We start from the raw sequence: 22,524 nt of genomic DNA, 5'->3' as shown, positions 1-22,524 counted from the left end.
ATAATATTTCAATATCCATTCGAGAACTTCTTTTATAAAGTGTAATTATTGTACCAAATTTATGTTCTTTCACAGTTGATCCTACTCTAAAAGTTCCATAAAGAATTTTATATCTTTCTTTTAATCGAAATAAGTATTATTTTAAATAGCTTTAAATACAATAGTTATTACATTCGAGATTCTATGCGTATGATATTTTTATAAATTTTGTAAAGTTTTATCAAAAGTAGAGTATTAGTATTAATAGTTATGTTATTTGGAAATAAAAAATTGGCCTAGATTCTTTTCACCTGATGGACTACACCTTTGAGAAGCCATATAATTTTAAATGTTTCTCATCACATCATGAATTTCTGGAATTGAATCGAAAACGGTCAGACATTTTATGATACTTGGAAAACCACAGTGAACATTTAAGATTAACTACTGCAATGACAGAATAGTGATTACTTCAAAAAGAACGCTAAAATAAAAAATTCTAATGACTGCTACCAAATTGAGACTCAGAACAACCACATTAATATGAAGACCTACAACCGATAAATCCACAATCTTCCTAGAATCTGTTCACATTATGAACATCCATAAATTTCATTTCATTTTACCCTCAAAGTCTCATTATTCAAAGTGATAGCAGAAGGAATAAAAATTATGTTCACATACTCGTCAATAATAATATTTAATCAGTAATACTTATTCATTTTCATAATATCAGCTACAGTTCTAGACAAGAGTTCATTTGGAACCCCTATACATACATCATAATTTATTACAGCAGCACCTCATCATATCAAATTCTCTTTCGAAAGCTAATATAAAATATACGTTATATGGTAAAGTCAACATACCAGTTTCTAGAAGCAATAAACTACCTGTGTAACAACTTCATTCATGGAAATAATAATTTATTATCAATTAATTACAATACTATTGTTTGATTTTCTTGTATCCTGCTAAATTAATTAAGAAATTGATACAATATTTTCATGATAGATTTAAAATACGTTCAAGACCTACCAGAATCATCTTGAAAATGTAATAAATTGAAAAAATCAAGACAATCACTTCGAAAGGATCACAATTATAATGGTTATGTATAGACTTACTAAAACAGTTGTGAGGCTGCACCAGGAAACAAGCCTTAAGGTGCGAACAGAACGAGAAAGTCGCGGTGAAGTTCGATGATGCTTCTAAAGAGTTGTGCAATGATAAAAACATTTGGAGTAATTGATATAAATATAATAGATATGAAAGATCAATAGCGAGCAGAAATATACAAAATATCAACCTAACCGTACTGTTCGTACCATTACGGTAGAAACAGAACGATTGGGTAGCGGTGTGGATTTCAGTTTCGATCGATGCCACTAATCAGTTGTTTATGATAGAGGCATTTGAATGTAATCATGGTGAAGCGAGTCTTAACTGTTCACACCCATTGTGTTTGTGTTACATTAGATTCAGCGACCTACACTCAAAGCTAAATATCGACCTGACTGATCAGTTCGTAGCCTTACGCTTCTCATCAGACCATGCTATGCTTATTATAACTGAATCTTACAGTATCCGTACAGTTACAGTGAGATACAGATATAATAAGGATAGCATACAGATATATGCTGTATCTGTACAGATATATTAAGCATAGCATCTGTTGATGAAAAGCGTACAGCGTATGTTTGTGGCACGTATGTCTGTACACAGCTTATCATAAATTGAAAGCACAAAGTGGAAATGGATCGAGATATAATTGATGAAAAAATGTATTGGAGAATAATTAAACAATTGATATAAAACACATTAAAATAATTATGACGAATAATAAAGCATTTATCACCGAGAATCACTGACTAATATCACAGCCACTTCTAAAATGATGGCTTAGAGTCGGGAGAATTGGATGAATGTAGGTTCAATCAGTACCTAATTATATCATCATGGTATGATTCTGTGAGGTGCATTACTTGCTGAGGCCGACAGCTGATTCTAGATCTACATTCACAGTGTTCTCAACTCTGGGCATGCATTTATTAGAGGTGACTGTGCTAATACTGTAAGAAAGACCTAGGGGTCTGTTTCATAAAAATTCAGAAGTACTGTAATAAAGTAAAAGCTGCTTCTAAGATATGTACATACTAGACAAACACAGCACGGCTGTTATGTAATATTGTATATGAGTTAGTGTGTGAGCATTTTATGATCATATGTTAAATTGTTATGGAATTTAAGCTCTCAGGGGGCTTATAATAAAATACCAAACAATACAGGAACAGCTGGTTTGTTTCCTATGGAGCATGCAATAAGAGTACATTTACAATATTAATAAAGATACCAGCTGATTCCGTGTACTACAGAACTCCCAAGTTTTATAAACCAGACCCCTGGTAACAGTCGTCATTTTTTGAAAAAGCAGAAAACCATCGAGATCTAATATTTAGCGCTATAACAGAGGAGCTACTTCAATAGCAGTTGTCAAATTGTCAACAGTAACAATCAACGATTCTAAAACTAGATCAGTCTCAATATTGGAGAACAAGTTGTGACAGCAAACTAAACTTCATCCTCGGGCACAAACCTCCGCAGCGTGGATGTCAGAATGAGGAGTGAGTTTTGCAATCCAGCCGCTAGATGTCGTTGGCGCCACATGCCCTTGTACTGTTCAACAAGAGCCAACAGCCTGAAACCAACCAAAATATCTACTGTTTTCTATGCTGTCAAAAAACAGTCTTATTAACAAACTTATCATAATTACATTATCATGTACAGTAGACTACGTGTCAAAGGTTCGTGTATCCAATCACATCCTTATTCCTATTTCACTTAATCCCTAGATATTTTCCCTCAATTCCTCAAATCCTTCAATACCTAGTTCATCATCATCATCCGACTTCTATAGTGGATGCCAATTCAAGTCTTTATAAGAGTCTTCTTCAAATTAACAATTATCATTCTATATTATCTATTCTTATAATACCTAGTTCAAATTGAATATTTTCTTTTGCTACAATTTATCTTTCTCCTGATAATATTCTTTATTTCATTATAAAATATTCTTTATCGCTGCATTGCAAACTATTTCTACTTTAAATTTACTCATTTTGCTTTATGAATTTTTATTGTATAATTTTCATTTGCTGAAAAATTCACCCTGACGGTCGTTGACCAAGGGTTTAATGCTTGTTATAACTAAAATTATGTTATTGTATAATATTATCTAGGAAAAATGTTAAAATAAAAGCAATTATTCATTCATTCATTTGCTGAAAAAACATTGGGTTTAGTAGAACACCAAGAAAGATGTTTTGATTTTTTACAATAAATCGATTAGGCTAATTTAACTGGAACACTTATCTCAGTTCACAATGGCCAGTCAACAATTTTTAGGAAAACGTTGTATTCTCACAAGGATTCCGCGACAAATGAAATGAGTCCGTGTCTACACCTATCATACAGCGTTCCTGTCATCAACTCATGACCGATATTTGTGTCGGTGAAGGGATGGTGGAGGAACGGACCATATGACGGACATTTGTGGCATATGGTACTTTATTTATTTGACACTTTGTTTGTATTCTTATATTTTTATTTCAATCAGTTTTATACGTATAAGAGTTGAGTGGGATCTGAACTCATGACCATGGCCCAAGGAATTCTGCAGAAAACTTACCCAACCAGGATACTTATTCAGTACGTCAATTCATCAACAATTTTTAGGAGAATTTAGATTCTCATAATCCAACCTGCAATGTTATCGATCTGGATAAGAAACGAAATTCAGTGCTGGTTGCACTAAAGCCTGTTGAATTTTAGGGTAACCGTCCCCTGGAACCGTATTCAACCGATCCGTTCGGCCGTTGGATCGGACCAATCTGCCGGCCGTTAATTCGGCCGAATATGGTCGTCCATTGGAACCGTTTACGTCAGTCTAGTTCAGAAGTTGGCTGGTTGCCGAATATTGAATTAACTACTATCATTGCCAAAAAAATTCAGAAACAATGATTATATTGAGATTTTGAAAATTGAATAAACAAATATCCACTGAATTAGTTATTCATTATTAAGCAATCTTTGTTCGCAGTACCTTTGTATCTTTGAACATCACAACGATGATATCTTTTGTCTTGCATTCCATTCCATTCCCACAATGGAACTTGCTCTTTAACCAAAATCATCAACTTTTCATTGTCCATTTACAACTTCAAAAACAGAACAACTTCAAAAAACAAAAACAAACAATACTGTGAAAAAATTTTAGGTTAGGAACACTTTGTTGTCTCAGCTCGAATAGTTAGTTCGAATCAAAAATTTGATCTGCCGGAGACGGCCGTGCACGGCCGTATGAACCTGTTGCAATGGACGAGCATCTATTCCTTTCTTTGTTAGGGGATCGTTCGGTAGTTTTTGGCCGATGCTAGTTCGGACGAAAACGGTTCTAGTGGACAGCCCACCTTAACCGTGATTAATTCCATGAGAACCAATCAGTGAAGCCTTCTTTTTAAAATAGCCTAATCATAATTAAAATTTAACAGGCGTTTATGCAACCGCCGGGCTTCAGAATACAATTACAGAATGATATGAACTACTTACTTGTTGGCAATGTCTGTACGGAAGGTGGGCGGCAGATTGGAGACGCCGAGATTGATGACAGCCAGACCCATGTTGCTGTTGGGGTTGACCCCGATGGACACGAGGCAGCGGCCGATCTTGCAGGCGGTCAGCATCAGGTCGATGGACAGCCCCATCTCCTGCACCACCATGTCAGACATGTTGCAACACAGCTTGGCTCGCAGAAGGCAGCTTTGAGAACGCTTTATGTGCTTTGTCACTTTCTGCAATTCAATTATAATTTTAATGTTTCTTGCTTAAAAAAAAGCTTTTTTTCTAACTTTTTCAATTTTTTTTATTCTCCTAAATTAAATTTAATTGTTTTTTCTCAATTACTATTGATTTATACTTTTTTAGCATATTTATTATTATTCTATTACGAGATCATTTCCTTATGTTGTTGTGATGTAAATGCATTACAATTGTATAGGAGGGTTAAGTGGGAGAGAGGGCCGGCTACGCCCTAACTTCGCCCTCCAGGTTAAAATAAAGACAGCCTATCTATCTATCTATAAAAATTATCAACTAATTCATATTATCTATTATAATTCATAATTACTTTATTTTCTAATTCATATTGCAAATTTAAACAAAATATATATTCAATTCTCAATAAACTTGACTGTAATATAATATAAAAATATATGATAACAATAACCATACAAATCATATAGCACATTAAAACTGGCTTAATCGAATGTGATTCATACGCTAAGTAATCTTATATGCTTTAGTGAGATTCACTCCAGCTTCGATGAAGTGAAATTCACTTCAACATCACTTGTTTGGGAAGCATCAATGTTACGACTTTTGGACGATTTCTATCCAGATTTGGGAAAGTAACAGTTTTAGGCTTTAATAAGCCTGTTGTTCATTTCCCATCAGTCATAGTTGAGAATGATATTTTATCTATAATTGTATAAATATGAATAAATAAATAACAAATAACAAATAACTGCTCCATACATATAGATCAGCTTTCAATGTGATTTGTCAGCCGTACTGGATGTCGATCTCTTACGTGTAGACCAAACCATGAAACCAACACAATAGTAGCCCTAGCCCATAATATCAAGTTTCATACTTACTGATCAGACTGAAGGCTGGTTTCCAGAACCGCTACAAGGCCGAAAATATGTTATTTGTTAAGGGCTGTATTTGCAGTTTTGAATTTCGGTATTCGTCTCAACATGGTTTGATCCACACGTCAGAGATTGGCCTCTAGTCCGGCTGACTGATCGGAATAAAGGCAGATTTCAACATATGGAGGAGTCTTGAAAAATGCTGACAGTTTGAAGTGAGTCTGCCTAAATTATAATAGTGATTGAAAAATTTTTAATGTCTCAAATATTCCTAAAATAATATAGGAACCGTACGGTATTGCAAAGCGTTGAAGATTAATAGTAACGATTATTTTTTGGTAGCTTGACCACTTTAAATGTTACACCTCTGGTTCAAAATCTTTTAACAAAAAAATGTCACTTTGATAAAACAAGCCTGGTCAATAGTTGAATTTATAACATTTATTAATAATTTATATCTGAGCTTCTATCATGGTTTGATTAACCTTGAATTCGGTGGATTAATATCACACAGAAAAGTTAGCATAAGAAGATTTCCCATGATATAGGGATGCTCCAAATTTCATTGTAAACTCCAATAGTTCTAGTAGTTATTTTCCGTGAAGCTATTTTACGCTGGTAGTCTCTCATACTGTGTCGTTTTTACACTCTCACCTAGTCAAAACAGTAATAATAGATATTAGTCGACAATAATCAGCTTGAGTTAACAAAAAATCGGATTGTAATTTGGAACATAAACGACCTATCCCATGGGATATCTACTTATGCTATCTTTTCTGTATGTTAATACTAACAGATAGAAAATTATAGATCTCATCGGAAAAGAATTAATAATTCTATATAGAATGCTGTGTATTAGGGCAGACTCGGGATGTATTGACTTACCGTGAATATATCCAAGGTAAGATTATCAAGATCAACACTGTCAGGATTAGTGAGGAGCTGGTAGAAGGTGGATCCCGTGTGCGAAGGCAGATCGGTGAGGTCGGCTATCTCCTGCCCCCTGGTGCATCTCACAGTGTAGGTCTCCGCATGTCCTAGCTCCAGTATTATCTCACCAACACAGCACGCTTTGTCCAAAAATATATGAGTGTCCAGTAGCGCTGGCAGCGAGTTATGTAGATAATCCTGCAATAGACAGTGGTATCAAGAACAAAGCAAAATAATTAATAAAGCTGAAAATACAATTTCTACTAGTGACCCTCTAGCTTGGAGAGCTCGCTCAAGAACTGTTGCATTGTAATCTTTGAAACCTGCAGCTTTTGAGTTCAAAGTTGATGAAAATTATGAAAACAGCTAAATATTTTTTCTTACAAGAATAATTTGACAATAGATTCCATTGGGAATCCTATTTGAAATGAGAAATTGATCTTCAAATATTACTTTGTCGCTTTAACATCTTTGATCCTCATATGAATCCAAATTCATTTTTTTTAATAATAAGGTGGTCATGTGATACATGATTTCGATACAGAGTTCCAAGAGAAAATAAATGGCAAAAACCGCACAGTGATATGCCAACCCATATCATTTTGTTGAAATCAAGAAAGATGTAAGTGGAGGCAAAAAGTTGAAATAAACCTAAATATTGCCTCCTTAACTCAAATTAGGGTTCAATCAGATATAAAGATATGAACTTTGAATAAAATAAAATACAATAACAATATAATAGTTTCCTTGAAAAAAATACAAAATACTTATAATGAATGATTAGATAATACCAAGAAAAGAAAACAGGTAATTTCCCAAATCTTTTCTATGTTTTAATTGTGTCTCATTAATATTTTGTATCATATTAATGATTTACTCTGGTCTATTTTCCTTCATTATGTCAAGTGTGAAACCTTAGGCAATTGATCAAGTACATATTGTTGATCAAGTATGCGTTGCTACTAGGATACAGAATTAGTGAAGTTTTGCAGTTTGCCGTATTCTTTTGTTGTTAAGGCAATATTGTAACCACCTTTCTCAATTCGTTGAACCGTTCATTTTTAAGGCTGTGCAACAGACTAGAAAAAACTTTTTACTGGCGATATTCTTCAAAGTTCAGTTTGGATACCATAATGTTATCAAAATAAAAAAATTATCTCGGAGACTTTTTGAGATAAGATGGAGCGCCTAGAATTATTGTTGATGAAATGAATAATTTTTTTCTGAGAATATTGATTTTTAAAAAAAGGTAATCAATTTTAAAAATTATATTTTCAAAAGATAATTATATTAATTAGGTACTCAAAATAATTTAATTTCAGCTATTTTTAGAAAACAGAAAAAATTCCTTAGAAATTGATATCTTGAGAATTTTTTAAAATTAAATCAACATACCATGACGAATGTATCCTCGGAATTTCATGAATTTATCTTTTACCGAACGTGAGAAAATCTGTTTCAAAGCTTCAAACTTTAGGCGCTCTTATCTCAGAAAGTAGTATCAGATAAACCTTATCCTGAGAAACTTTTTTTGTTTTGATAACTTCATAGTATCGAAATGGAAAAACTTCCAAGAATATCACCAGTGATATTTTCTATAGGCTGTTGCACAGCCATAAAATTAAATTGACCTACAGAAACAGCCGTAGCGTAGCTTGAAATATGACTTTTGAAAGAGGTAGCCGACGTATCTTCCAATTTTAATCAATCTGCCCATTTCAAAACAGGGTAGATTGGACTATAAATCAGGAGAAACAGAGGCTATGTGTTCCGAAGACGTAGTTCAAGGGACATTCAATGCAGGGTCAAGTCAAGATTCGAGTCGAAGGGCCAAGCCAATTGAAGCGTTTTTGCACCGCACGAGTCAGAAAGGCAGAAAGCTCTCCAATTGGCTGATTATTAGCTAATTCCTGAACGCTGAGCTGATTGGGCAAGCGCTCGGGAATCAGCTGATAATCAGCCAATCGGAGAGCTCCCTGCCTTGCCGACTCGTCTGCCGCCAGTGCGAAAACACCTGAAAAACGCTTCATGTGGCTTGGCGCTGAGTGAACAGTATACTGAGGCTGACCCAATGAGTTGCGGGATTCCAGGAGAGGCCGGCGCCGACAGTGAAGCCAGGCCAACTGAAGGGATGCGGCGTGAGGTGATAGGATCCAGACCAATGCGCCACCACCACTCCCAGTCCCCCCACCCTCATCACCGCCTGCGTCGCCCTGTAGATGTTGCAGATCGACGCCTCCGGGCAACCTGCCAAACTGCAAAGTAAATACAGTATCATCAATATTCTGCTGCTTGGATAGAAATCAAACATAATCAAGATATGACTGGATAGTTTTGATTGAGGTTCAAACTCAAAATGGTTTTATTGCAGTAAATAAGTACATGTTATTGAAAAAGTCAGGTGAACAGTATGCAAGTACTCAGTTAACAGAAACATTATAATAACAACAAAACAAAACAGTCATAGAAAAAACAATATCATATTTACTCATTCATTTCACTATCCATGACGAACTGCAAGTAATTATCCGTTTTTGAACTATTTTCAATGACATTACAGTCTTATTTTTGAATATTAGTTATTAAAACTAGTACTCAATTGTGGAGCGCTTATGGATTTTTCAAATCCATTTTCAACACTGCTGTCTTCATCTGGTTGTCATTGGTAGGTAGGAAGCGGTCGGTTGGTATCGGTGGTGACCAATGACTACGAGATGAAGACGCAGAAAATGGATTCAAAAAATCCGAAAGCGCTGCACAGTGAGTACTAGTTTTAATAACTAATATTCATAAATTGGACTGTCATTGAAAATAGTTCAAAAACGGAGCATATTAACATTCTCATTGCACTTTGAAACAAGCTGCCTGTTGGAATCCAATACCTATGTAAAACAAAATCCGAAATGCCATATAGAAACGGGTTTTTTTATAAACCATTCATATAATTTCTGAAGGAAAATTTTAATACTTCTTTATAGAATTGAAAACCTCTCTTTGTCTTTTTGGACATTTTTAAGCAAATGACTTTCGAGAGATTTACTCAAACAAACTACATTACTCAAAACTAATTTTTGGTTATTGCGTGTATGATCGTGTATACGTTTATGAAAAAATTTCTTCACAATTATAAAGAATCATGGTTCGGATGGAAAGATTCAATTTTAGGAATCAACGAAATTATAGAGACTGTATAATCAGTGTCTATAAACGAAATGAAATTTCGAGTACTGTATTCAACATCTAATAGCTCGATTAAGCTGGATTCACACAAATCAGTATCAATGTAGCGTATGTGTCCGGTTTAGAGAAGAAATTATTCCCATTAGTTCTAATGGTACTATCACCACTCAGCCCGGACAAGAGAGAATCATTCCCATTAGAACTCATGAGAAGAATATTTTCAATGAACAGATGAGATGCAGACTCTGATAGGATTGCATCACGAGGATGCTGAGTGCCCTACGAGAAAGCTTTGACTGAACTTCAACTCAGCTACAATAATGAGCATACTAAGGCTATTTCTAAGCTGTTCTACTGCACTATATAACCTTACAAAAAACGAATTTTTATAAAAACTAATAACATTAAAATCATAAGCCAATAGAACCCTCTTTGATCTATTTTTAAAAACAGACAGCAGATAACCGATAAGAGCTGATCCCTGATGCGCATGTTAGAAAAACTTCCCCTGCAGAAAATTGAAAAATTTCTGAAAGAAGGTACTGTTAGCTCCAGGGATATGGAACCTTTCTGTGAGTTGCCTTTGCTTGATTATAAGAGTTGTAGTCTACATTATGGGATAAATAAGTATTTTTACTGAAACTTGAGGACTAATAAGATGGTGTACTGTAGAAACGTCCAAGGATCATAGATGTGATGTACAGTATAAAAGAAGATAAGAGAATATGTTTAATCAGACATAGCTGAAACGGCCAAGTCTTGGAAAAAAGAAATGTACTAGTACCTAGTAATTATGTTAAAGAAATAACTATCAAGTAGATCAAATAGAAATATGGCATCATGTTAAATCATGTTTGAGCAGCATATGAAACGGAGAAATACACAGTGTGTATGGTTGGATAATTGAAATGTTACTGTTCAATTAAACATAAAGAAGACATAATAATCAGTGATTGAGGAAAGAAAATATGAGATAAGCATTAGTAAATCTAATATCTAAATTAAAAACAATCATAATCACCTGTTCCATGAAGCGGTACCCGGACACAAACACGTTGTGCAGCCTCGTATGTGGTATTCTTCTGTCCATTCCAGGAAATCGTAGTCAGCCTGCAACAATCAAATAAGTTAGATAGATGGATAACGAATTCATTGATCTTCAAAACAAAAAAAACACAATATAATTACCATTTCAAAGCATGAAAAAAATTTAATTGGCATGGCTCATGCCGTTAGCCAGAGTTGGTAGTTCATCTGTATTACATCATAAAATGTTTTTAACATTTAATTAACAGAACCGTTCAAATGTCATACGTTTCGAACAAATAAACGTAACTTATGACTTATGTTGCAATCATGATTAAATAACAAGTTATAGACAAATTATTGAGAAAGAGAATGAAATTGACAGTCAAGAAATATATTATTAAATCGTAAGAATAAATTATGGAAGTGATTGTAGATGCAATAATAATGAGATAGAGATTATAGAGTTATTGAGGAATGGAATAGCTTTTAATCGATTGCCTCTTCTTGAACGCAAATAATTAGTAAAAAGTTGTGATAGAGGCCTCGTGATCGATCAGTTGTGATCCCTGGACCCTCGAACGCTGTAGCATGTCGAAGTGGGACCAGCTTTCTCACTCCCACATACCATTCCTTCTCTCTCACTGTGAACACTGTCCAGAAATAAGCATAGAATGGAATAGAAACATGGGTCTTGGAGGCGAGAAGTGAACCGCCGAGTTCCTTACCCCCAGCACAAGAAAAGCGGAAGGCCAGGGTCACAATGCATCACTACTGAAAACAAACTATAAAAATTTATAATCATTTATAATCATTGTCTACTCCTGTTCTCTTATTTGAATAATGTTTTTCGGTTAATTTGTTCATTTTTCCAGAATCGATGTGTTATTGAGAATGCCTACCAAATGAAAATATATCTGTTGGTAAGTTCCTTAGAAATTGAATAATGAAAAAATATTTTTGTCGTTTTTTCTGGTTGTCAAGTTACACCCAACACTATATTATGTTATTACTTATAATTCATCTACTGTTATATGAATCTTATTTTTGTGATTTTAATCAAACATATTGTAATTTATAGTAATTAGAATACCATATGTCTACTTTCGTATAATACTGCTTGCTGGAACTGTCCCCAATCTCAGACGCATAGTCTTACTGGGGGAATTCCACTTCTCTTCTTTGTACTGTTCATGCAAAAATGTAATTTTAATTTTGTTAAAGATCAAATAATGTATTGTTATGCCAAGTGGAAATAAACGAATTTGAATTTAAATTATTATTATTTTTGGTTTTCATTTTTTATTACTTTTTTATTACAATTATTATTTTTCTGTTCAATGTTGCTCCTGTAATGCGGAAGTGACCTTGTTATGAAGTTCATTTGCATGCAGTGTTTTATTTCGTACAATGTATTCTTCATTTTTATGATTATGTATGTATATTTCAATTATTGGAAATATTTTCTAGTAATTCTGTATTTTGTATTTTGGCGAGATAAAGCTTCTTTCTTTTCAAAAAAAAATATATATATTATATAAAAGCGAAATTTAATTGAATAAAAACACACCTGAAATCCATATTCGACAAGCACCATGTTTAAAGGAAAGTGGATGGTCTTGAGCTCTTCGCCATGGAGATTGTTGGAGCAAAGCATTATGGTAACATCAGGAGGGATGGCCAACAGATGCCAGAATTCCTGAACAGTGAGCGGAGAGGCTGGAATTGAAATGTCCTTACCCACCACATTGTTTATCAGAAGATTACTGAGGCAAGGTCCTATGTGAACATACCTGCAAATGGAAAAACAAAAATTAAAAAAAATCATGAACAGGTAAATCTATAATATGAAAAGGGGAGAATGGGCTTATGCACACTACGGGATAAGAAAAAATGGGCTTTTTTATGAGAATGGGCTTATGCACACTACGGGATAAGAAATTCACGAATGACGCATAATCACGTGTGAACTACTGGACTGATTAACTTCAAATTTTGCATATAGAGTCTCAATTTACCAAGGATGGTTAGAGGGCCACTTGAAATTCTTCAAGATTTCAGTTTGACAAGTTTTCAACTAGAACCTTGCGGAGCACGGGTTACCTGCTAGTTATAAATAGCAATTGAAATATTTATTTGAGAAAATAAATTTGAAATATAGCTGAACGTGTTTAGAGATCAGATCAGATCAGTGAATGTTTAAAAATTCATTTTTTTTTTTGCCCAAATAAGTACATTATTCTAGCTTCATTTTCAATATCTTGCTTGTCATGAATCGATGAGATTACCTTTTAACTGTAATGTTGATCAATAAGATCGGATAGGAAGCTTCATGTGATTTAAAAATGGAAGGACGACTGAAAACCTAAAAGAATCAACGCTCTTCACAATATAATAGTTTACAAGATACGTCAAGAGAACATGAACTTTCAATATTATTGCGAGCTGTGCAGATACAATCATTGAAAAATATATTTGAGAAAGTCATATTCGGTTATTCGTGTTGCATTTTGCATTGCATAATATGCTGTGATATAGTTAATCAAGTGTGTTCTATGAAGACCTTCAGAGTCTGTAGTATTCATCTTTGATGCTAAAAATACCAGTAGATTTACCGAAGTTATTAATTTATACAATTTGATAATTGCCACTGAGTTAGTATGCTTTCATGAAATTTGAATTGCATCGCTGAATTTTCAAATCTTTAAAGTACTAAAAAATATATTTTAAAAAATTATAGATGTCGTTTTACAAAAAGTGAGATTTAGACTTACTCAAGATTTGAAAAACTGGCTAATATTTTCTGGAATGCTGGCCACATGCTTTTCACGTCTTTTATGGTGACAGACGCTTCCACATCGATGACAGGCAAAATACTCACAAATCGATCTCGGCAGTAACGATCGATAGTCACCATTGTACTGCAAACAAAATCCAAAATTAGAATAGAATAAAACCTTATTAACAAAATAATAGATAGGTTCATCTTTTTCACTTTACAAGAGTTATTAACCAAGTGAAGGCAACTCTTTGCTCCATAAAACCTGGTTGATTGTTTGAAATTTACTACCGTTGAAAATATGTCCTTAATTGAAGAAGAAACATTTCACAGGTCTATAATATTATTGCAATATAAAATAACAACAATAAATAATAGCATTATTATATCATTTCCATCTTGAAGAAATTTTCAAAAACAGCATTCGACTTTTTCTACACGTTGCCAAACTGGATCAATCGTCAAATTCATAATCGCCACTATGTCAAATAAGGAAGAAACTCAGTTTAGGCGAGACTATCGCTACTCATCTAATCTTGCTTACCAAGAGTTTCAAGTTTTTAATATAAGACAGCTTTACATACGAGTTTTAATGAATTACATATACTATAATAAACACTCCATTTTCAATAATCTAGTTCATACTCACTCATAATACAAGAAATCTAATTAACTTTGGTATTGCTCATCCCCGACTCCTACATAACTGCTTTAAAAATAATAGTAAATATATTTGTCATATATTGTATAGAAACGTTCCCAATCATTTAAAGCAGTGAGAAAATTCCAGTATTAACACCTTCAGGCAACATTTCAGTAAATTGTTATTTAAAATTGGCAGGGACGCTGCAGATCAACTGATTCAATCCGCCTTTACATTCAAAACTTGAACTCATAGTGAATTTGTCATTTCTAATAAGTATTATAGCCTTTATTTAGCTACTATTCCTGTATATATGTCTGTATATACTAATAACTATGGAGTTTCATCATGTGCGATTTATATTTTTTGATTTGCTGAAGAATGTTAATAAATTCAATTATAATAGTTTTATGTGTACAAAACATAAAAAAATAGTCGCAATCAACTTGAAAGAACTCACAGACTCAAGTCTTTGTGGAGAGTATTCACTGTTAAATATTTAAATGAATTTTATAAATTTGTATTATGTTTTTGTAAAAAGAAAGCTATTTGATTTGAGTTTTTCTACAACTAAGAAATAAATTTCCATAATCAAATCTTACCTCTGATTGTAACAGAGTTGCCAGTCAGTGCTAGATACTAGCCTGGTGTACAGATGGATATGTGAAATTTTCAAGGAAGACCATGTTTCAATCATTTCAAAGAGATATTCCTGGAAGAGAATAAGAGAGCCGTAAATTAATTTTTTTAGTTAATACTTGGATGTTATTAGTAATTATTGCATATAATAGTTAAATTGATTTTATAAATATTCACTATGATTTTATCTGATAATAAATTTAAACGTTTCATATGAAATTCCAGATATTAATGTATAGTGTTTGAATTGAATATTTTTCCTATAATACTTTATTTTATTCGCAGCTCATTTATTCAATTTAATTATTTATTTATTGCATATTTTTATTTCTATTCAAAAGTAGCTCTAACGAAAAAATACTACATATTTTATTATTGCTCTCCTCTTCCAAGAGAGAACAAATATCTATATAGGTAAATCAATATAAAACAGAAATCTATATTGAGAGGGATATCAAATCATATCTTTATGATATCCCAACTAACTTCAATATTGATAGCTCGTCAATACCAACTTAAAACAAACTTTTTTATTTTTATTTTTTATTGCGGGTAATGCTCACATAAACTTTTCTCTTGTACGTGGGTAATGTAGTGAGTGCGCGGGTGATTGATAAAATAATCAAACGTCCACAACTATCGAATGCCGATTCGAACCCACGACCAGATAAAGCCAACAGACTGAAGGTTGTAACCCCTATCACCAGACATACCAGACCGGCAATTATCTTCATCTCAACTTGTGTACATAATTTTTATAAATTATTAAACAAATTGTAAAAAAATAATATATATTTGAAAATAATAAATGAAAAATAATATCTGCATATTAATAATAATGAGCAGATTATATAGTGTATATAGGAGAAAAACAAGAAAAAGCTTACATTATAAACAGGAGCTATTTCGATGGTCTAGAGTCAAGCACTATGTGAATGTAAATGTACATTACTTATTTACATACAGTATATCAACTAATTATTTATATAAATTGATCTCTCATCACGTTGTCTCAATTCATGAACTGAGTCTAAATTACGCTATTCAAAATTAAAAATCTCGATTGAAAATGAACTAAAATGAGTTTGAAAGACTGACCATAGAAGGCACTCTACTCATAGGCGAAATGTCCAGCAGTACCCCTCTGTGCTTCAAGGCGGGGTAGTCCTGTATGAGGACAGGCACCAGCGACACGTATTCCTTGCTATCACTGCCTGCTCCGGCCAGTCTCAACAGCTGTGAGAATGTCGACAGTGCGTAGTGGAGGCCCACCTTGTTCGAGCTTGTTATTCGTATCTGAAATCGCACAAAATCAAGCATCTATTACAGAATACAGAGAATAATATATACAGTAATGTAGTAGATACACTTACAATAAAGTCAAACCAATATTATTCATTTTATATTATTGATTTATGAAGTATACACTTGAATTGAAAAAGCATATATTCATTTGTTTTTACATTGCATAATACACAAATTATAATATAAATAATTGAGAAGGGATCAGCAGGTTCAGCCCAAAACAACCTCTTTCAGGAGTTTTCATACAGCTAGTTTTTAAAGGTAGGTTATGTTTTATCACTAAATACATTTTTACAATACACTTTCACAAAATTGCAACAGAGATTGTATGTGTTATTTTTTGGATCGTATTATTTCAATCAAGCAATCAATCATTTATTTTCAAAACATACATTAAAATATACATGAATACGTCAAATCATGTGATTTTCTTGTGTTGTAATTATTATGTATATCTACTTGCGGTGGGAATTTAGGTTAGTTAGTTTTTGAATATAATATTGTCCTATAAATGCACAGGCTGTACACCGTCATGAAGTTCAACTCACTGAAAAATGGCTTGCATGATTGCTCTCTATTAAGATTTAGAATTATTCTTATTGCTTCTTTTTGTAATAGGAGTATTTTATTCAAATTTCAGATGCTTGTTCCTCCATATATTTCAATTCCATATGAAATGTGGGAATGGATAGTTGCGAAGTACACTGCTTTTAACGTTTCTAAGTTGGAAATTTTTACTAGTCGTCTCAGCGCGAAAATTCCTGAGCTTAATTTTTTTCATATTTTTGTATGTGAACGGACCAACTAAGTGTGTTTCCAAGATATCGACCTAAAAGTTTAATTTCTTCTATATTATTTCCGAAATTAAATTGTTTTACCTCTGAATTTCTGCAAGTAAAATGGAGGAACTGGTTTTGGTATCATTAAGTAGCAGATGCCTATGACTTATGTACTTTTTAGTAAATGTTATAGAATAGTTACATATAATTTCTGTTGTGATCCAGTCCTTATCAGCAATGCAATGCAAAGACTTATATCGTCAGCGTAAAAACATAATTTACTATTTTCAACTAAATCGCATATATGATTTATCCAGCTAAGCTCTTTACCTCTAATTCAGTAATTTTGAAGTTTAATTAAAAATAATTTATTATTCACACTGTCAAATGCTTTGGTTAAATCCAGGAATGCTTCTACAGTATTTAATCCCTCATCTAAGTTTTATATCATGTTTTCTATGTACTCTATAAAAGCAGTAGTTGTTGACCTGCTTTTTCTATAGCCATGTTATTCTTTATCGAGTATACCAATCGTTTCAAAATAATCAATTAACTGAATTAGTACACACTTTTCAAATATTTTAGATAAGGCAGGTTGAATGGCCAAAGGTCTGTAGTTGAGAGGATCAGAAGGATCTTCTTTCTTATATGCTGGTATTACTTTTGATATTTTTAATTCGTTTGGGTACACTCGAGTTATAATTGATGCATTGATTACGCGCAAAAGAGGTTTGATGAGTGATGACAGTATCCTTGATTATTTTTTTGGTATGTCATCGTAACCGTCTGACCGCTTTGGTTTTATTGAATCTATTATTTTACTTAAGGCATTCTCTTCAATTTTATTGCATCTAAATTTGAATTTTGTAGCTTTTTCATTTTTTTCATCTGTTACGTCACTTTTGGTTAGATAAGGGATGACATGAGTGTCAACCATCCCTACAAAATCATTGTTTAGCATTTTTGAAATGTTATACAGATAATCTATGTCTATACCATTCTCTTTAAGTACAATATTTAAATTTCTTGTCCTTTTTGTTTGTTGTTCCATTGTTAACTATTTTCCATACTTTTCTGTTTACATTTGTTTAATTTTTAAACTTTGAGTCAATATTATTCTTTTTTTACAGAGGATAATTTTATTCAGATGCTTTTTATGATGTGCTTTTACAGATTTCTTCAAGTTTATATTACTTTGGTCTTTTCTGTATCGCTGATGCCTTTCATGTTCGTCGACAATGTCATTATCAATCCACTTATTACTACTTAGTTTCGCTCTTACTATTCCAACAAAAGGAAAGTGCAGATCAAAATAATATCTGAGCAAATTGTAAATATGAAAATTTATTTTCTATAGAACTATAGGTTAAAGTTCAGTCCAATCCAATTTATCTAGATCACTTATAAAGAGCCGAATTTGGGACTTCACATACTTTCTACCCATTGTTGTAGTCCTTAAACTTCCATGATTATTATTTGTGTTTAAAATATGAAAAATTTGTTCGTCGTGGTCTGATAGAGCTGTCATAAAACATTCCACTTTAATAGAAGTTTTGTTGAGACTGGTAATGAAATTGTCGATTGCTGATTCACACGTTTCAGTTATTCTGGTAGGTATTTCTATAGTATGTCTAAATCCATTCATATTCATTACATTTAAAAATCTGATTTCTTTTTACCCTCCCTCAAAACATCCACATTGAAATCTCCTATTCGAACATTCTGGATAAATTTTGCTAATTTCTACTAAAAATCTATTCAATTTATCAAGAAACACTTCTATATTCTCTAAAGGAGTTCTATATAATTCAGCTACAATGTTTTTTTTCCTTACCTATTTTTATTTCTATTGTACATGTCTCAAAAATGTTATCCTCATTAATAAAGTTTATTGCCTTTACCATAATGTTTCTGCATTAAACTAGTTCTTCAGATGCTAATATTAAAACGACTTTCTTACATACCAACTCATACAGGAATATCCTGGTATTTTGATTCTTTGAATTTCATCTAATTTATGTTCAGTTACTATTACAATATCCGGTTTTAATTTCTGCAATGTAATTATTAGAGAGTCTATTCTTGACGCCAAGAGCTGGATGTTTTGATGGAAGATTACTACATTATTTGTCAACTTACTTTTTGCCTTAATAGTCTTATTTCCCCTACTTCTATGATTAGGTATTTTAGTTCCCACCGCCTCTACGGGGGGGTTCTTCCATTCAACTCCAATTATTTATTATTATAAATAATTTTTTATGATATATTATTTATTTATGAGATAGGAAATAGAACGATGGTAAATTTAATATTCAAAACATCTTACAATTATTATACCTAGATTTATTTAAACAGACAGCATTCCCTAATGAAACATCAATGCTGACAGTCTGCAGTAAAGCAGAAATCTTCAAGAAACTTTACTTGAATTAGTTAGCTGATTCATTCATTTATTAATTTATTGACAATAACTAATTATTGATTAATAGGCTATTTATTAATTTATTGACAATATCTAATTGCAAAATTCGGGGTGAACAAATAGATATCCGCCTAAAACTGTTTCTATCCCTAATTTATTCAGTCTAGAGGTTATGTTCATAATTTGATGCACTCATAATCATTACCCTTCTTTATGCAGTCGGTTATGTTCATAATCTGATTCCCTCATAATCATTACCCTAATTTATTCAGTCTAGAGGTTATATTCATAATTTGATTGATGAAGAATGCATACCTTGTTGGCAGTGATATGTATCTGATAGGCATCTTGGTGACTGAATATGCTGGGGTTGATGGTGCACTCAATGTCAGCATTGCCCGCATCCGACAGGCCACACGACGGCTGCACCTCCTTGGCTCGCACGTCGTAGCCCAGTGACGTCAGCACCGATCTGTGCACTTCCCACACATCCAGGATTCTGCAACAACCGACAAATCACAGTTCGTCAAGTTTGATTCACACATTATTTCCACACTTAATTATCATTTTTCAAACGTACAAAAATAAGCTAATTGAAGTACTTCAAGATTGGAATTTATAAATAAAAAATTAACTAAGCATGTGAAATGATGATTATAATTTAATCGAAAAACCTTACCTCAAATATATTTTATTCACCAAGAAAATATATTTTCTCATGGTTTGATGATAAATTTTCATAATTGAGATAAATATTTTGGTAGAATAGTTTTTATCCATGAACAACATATGATTGGGCAACAGTGAGGAGGTAGAGGTGAACATCCTTCAACAGCTTTGCTTTAACATATATTTTGATACAACATTATCTTGAGCAAACTTTGATGCAGTATATTTTTTTATACTGCAGTATCCTAGAAGATACTGATTATTAAAGTAGTATCCTATCAATACCGTACAGGATGTTCATTTTTATTAGATTTTTCAACTCATTCATGCTTATTAGTATAGAAGGTATTAAAATATTGATTTTGTTCAATTTTAGGGGAGTATTCATTTTACCAAAATAGATTTTATATTCTAATTAGCAACTGAATATTTAATTGCACAGTTCAACTGTACCAAAACCAAAATATTCTATGGAAATTAACATCTAAGAGCATCTGCTGTCACAAAGTAAAATTGTGACGAGAGAATAATAAATAATATTATTGAAAGACGCTCGGCTATCAGCAATGCTAGCCGACCGCGGAGATAAGGGAGGTACCGATGGCGCACCATCTTCCGCGCATCAAGTCGATTTCCACCGCCTCTGGCGGCGGCTCAACTCCATCCCCTCCACTTTGGGGGAGTATAAAAAGGCCGGACGAGCCCCAGACACAGCTTTCCGCTCACAACCTTCCTGCTCCTTGTACAGCGGCCCGTTGGCTGCCGTACGTCCCTGACCTCCTATTCTTCCTTTTCCCCAGGGCACAGCGGACCGTTGTCTGCCGTCCCTGACCTCCCACCTTCCTAGGGCACAGCGGACCGTTGTCTGCCGTCCCTGACCTCCCATCTCCCTAGGGCACAGCGGACCGTTGTCTGCCGTCCCTGACCTCCTATTCTTCCTTTTCCCCAGGGCACAGCGGACCGTTGTCTGCCGTCCTGACCTCCCATCTTCCTAGGGCACAGCGGACCGTTGTCTGCCGTCCCTGACCTCCCATCTCCCAAGGGCACAGCGGACCGTTGTCTGCGTCCCTGTCCTCCCATTTCCCCAGGGCACAGCGGACCGTTGTCTGCCGTCCCTGTCCTCCCATCTCCCCAGGGCACAGCGGACCGTTGTCTGCCGTCCCTGTCCTCCCATTTCCCCAGGGCACAGCGGACCGTTGTCTGCCGTCCCTATCCTTTCTGTCCTTCCTTTTCCTACTCACTGGAGCGGAACCGAGGCCGTAAGGCCGATACAAAATTACATCAAAGTGGTGTCATCAGAGAAGAGAGCGACCTTCACGCCGTCAGAAGCACCAGGAGGTGCTGTTCACGCCAGCTGAGGATCAAAGAAAAAGGATGAGGCATTCAATCTTCTACAAGATTGGGGCATAGTGTCATCTGGAACACTTGCTGAGTTGAGAAAGTTGTTAGTAGAACAACATAAGAAGATGGCAGTACGTTATCCCAGCCCAAGACCCGGCATAATGAGCGGAAGCAGTGGGGAAACTAAACACTTGGTGACAGGTACCCATACTGAGGTTAGAACCAATATTCACACAAACCCCCTCATGGACCCAGGGGCGGTATGTGACAAGGTAAGAAGCTGGAGACTGTCATTCGACGGCCAATCAGATGCTCCCAGCTTCTTAGAAAGGCTAGACGAGCTACAACAAGCTTATGGGCTCACTGGCAACCAACTACTAGTCGCGCTACCTGAGTTACTAGTTGGTAAAGCTACTCTATGGATGCGTAATCGTCGTGACCAGTGGAAATCATGGGACAATTTTGTGACAGATTTCAGATCACGCTACTACCCACTTACCTATGAGGAGGACCTCGAGAATCTAATTCAGACAAGGAAGCAAAAGGAAGGCGAATCGTTTGACGAATTTCTTGAAGATGTACTGACACTCATGAGGCGTCGAGGAGGTTTTACAGACGAGAATAAATACAGAGAGTGTATAAGAATCTCCTCCCAAGGTACAAATTGTATATTCGGCAATCAGATGTTCATAGTATCAATGAATTGGAAAAATTCGCGAGGGAGTATGAACAAATAAAAGTAGAGGAGAAACAGAATAGACAGAATTCGAGAGTACACATGATTGAGGACACGAAAAAGATTACAAGGCTCAAGGTTGAGACAGTTATAACCCCTACTAGTAACAGACCATCTCTTAGTGAGTCTGAACCCATGTTTGGGCAATACAAGAGACCGGGGCACTGGAGATCACACTGTCCCGATATCCCACCATGTAAAAGGAGCGGAAAGAGAGCACTGAAATGTGTCTATAATGTGCAGAAGGAGAATAAAACTCCGAACAAGATAGCAGTGATGCGAACGGCACACAGGATTCCTGTGACAGAAGAGTCATCAAGTGACAACAGACTATTCATTACTGTGACAATCGGTGGTAAAAAGTGTCGGGCATTGCTAGATAGTGGCG

The 22,524-nt window shown here is 34.3% G+C and overlaps 1 protein-coding gene across 2 annotated transcripts in view; it reads right to left on the bottom strand.

The window, feature by feature from the left end:
- Positions 1-660: 660 nt before the first annotated feature.
- The window catches only part of LOC111057243, a 40,177-nt gene continuing 18,313 nt past the window's right edge, over positions 661-22,524 (bottom strand). For both annotated transcript variants that reach the window (XM_039437835.1, XM_039437836.1), the window contains exons 8-17: positions 19,706-19,889; positions 15,983-16,180; positions 14,848-14,957; positions 13,598-13,744; positions 12,394-12,616; positions 10,819-10,907; positions 8,686-8,872; positions 6,573-6,815; positions 4,588-4,829; positions 661-2,677 (exon numbers count right to left, since the gene is read on the bottom strand). In XM_039437835.1, the coding sequence (XP_039293769.1) occupies positions 2,551-2,677; positions 4,588-4,829; positions 6,573-6,815; positions 8,686-8,872; positions 10,819-10,907; positions 12,394-12,616; positions 13,598-13,744; positions 14,848-14,957; positions 15,983-16,180; positions 19,706-19,889 (1,750 nt within the window). In that variant the 3' untranslated portion in view covers positions 661-2,550. The remainder of the gene's footprint in view (positions 2,678-4,587; positions 4,830-6,572; positions 6,816-8,685; positions 8,873-10,818; positions 10,908-12,393; positions 12,617-13,597; positions 13,745-14,847; positions 14,958-15,982; positions 16,181-19,705; positions 19,890-22,524) is intronic.

This window comes from Nilaparvata lugens, chromosome 11 (assembly GCF_014356525.2).
Source record: "Nilaparvata lugens isolate BPH chromosome 11, ASM1435652v1, whole genome shotgun sequence".
Lineage (NCBI taxonomy): Eukaryota > Metazoa > Arthropoda > Insecta > Hemiptera > Delphacidae > Nilaparvata > Nilaparvata lugens.
The sequence above is the reverse complement of the archived record's forward strand: the minus strand, read 5'-3'. Positions and strand labels throughout refer to the sequence as shown.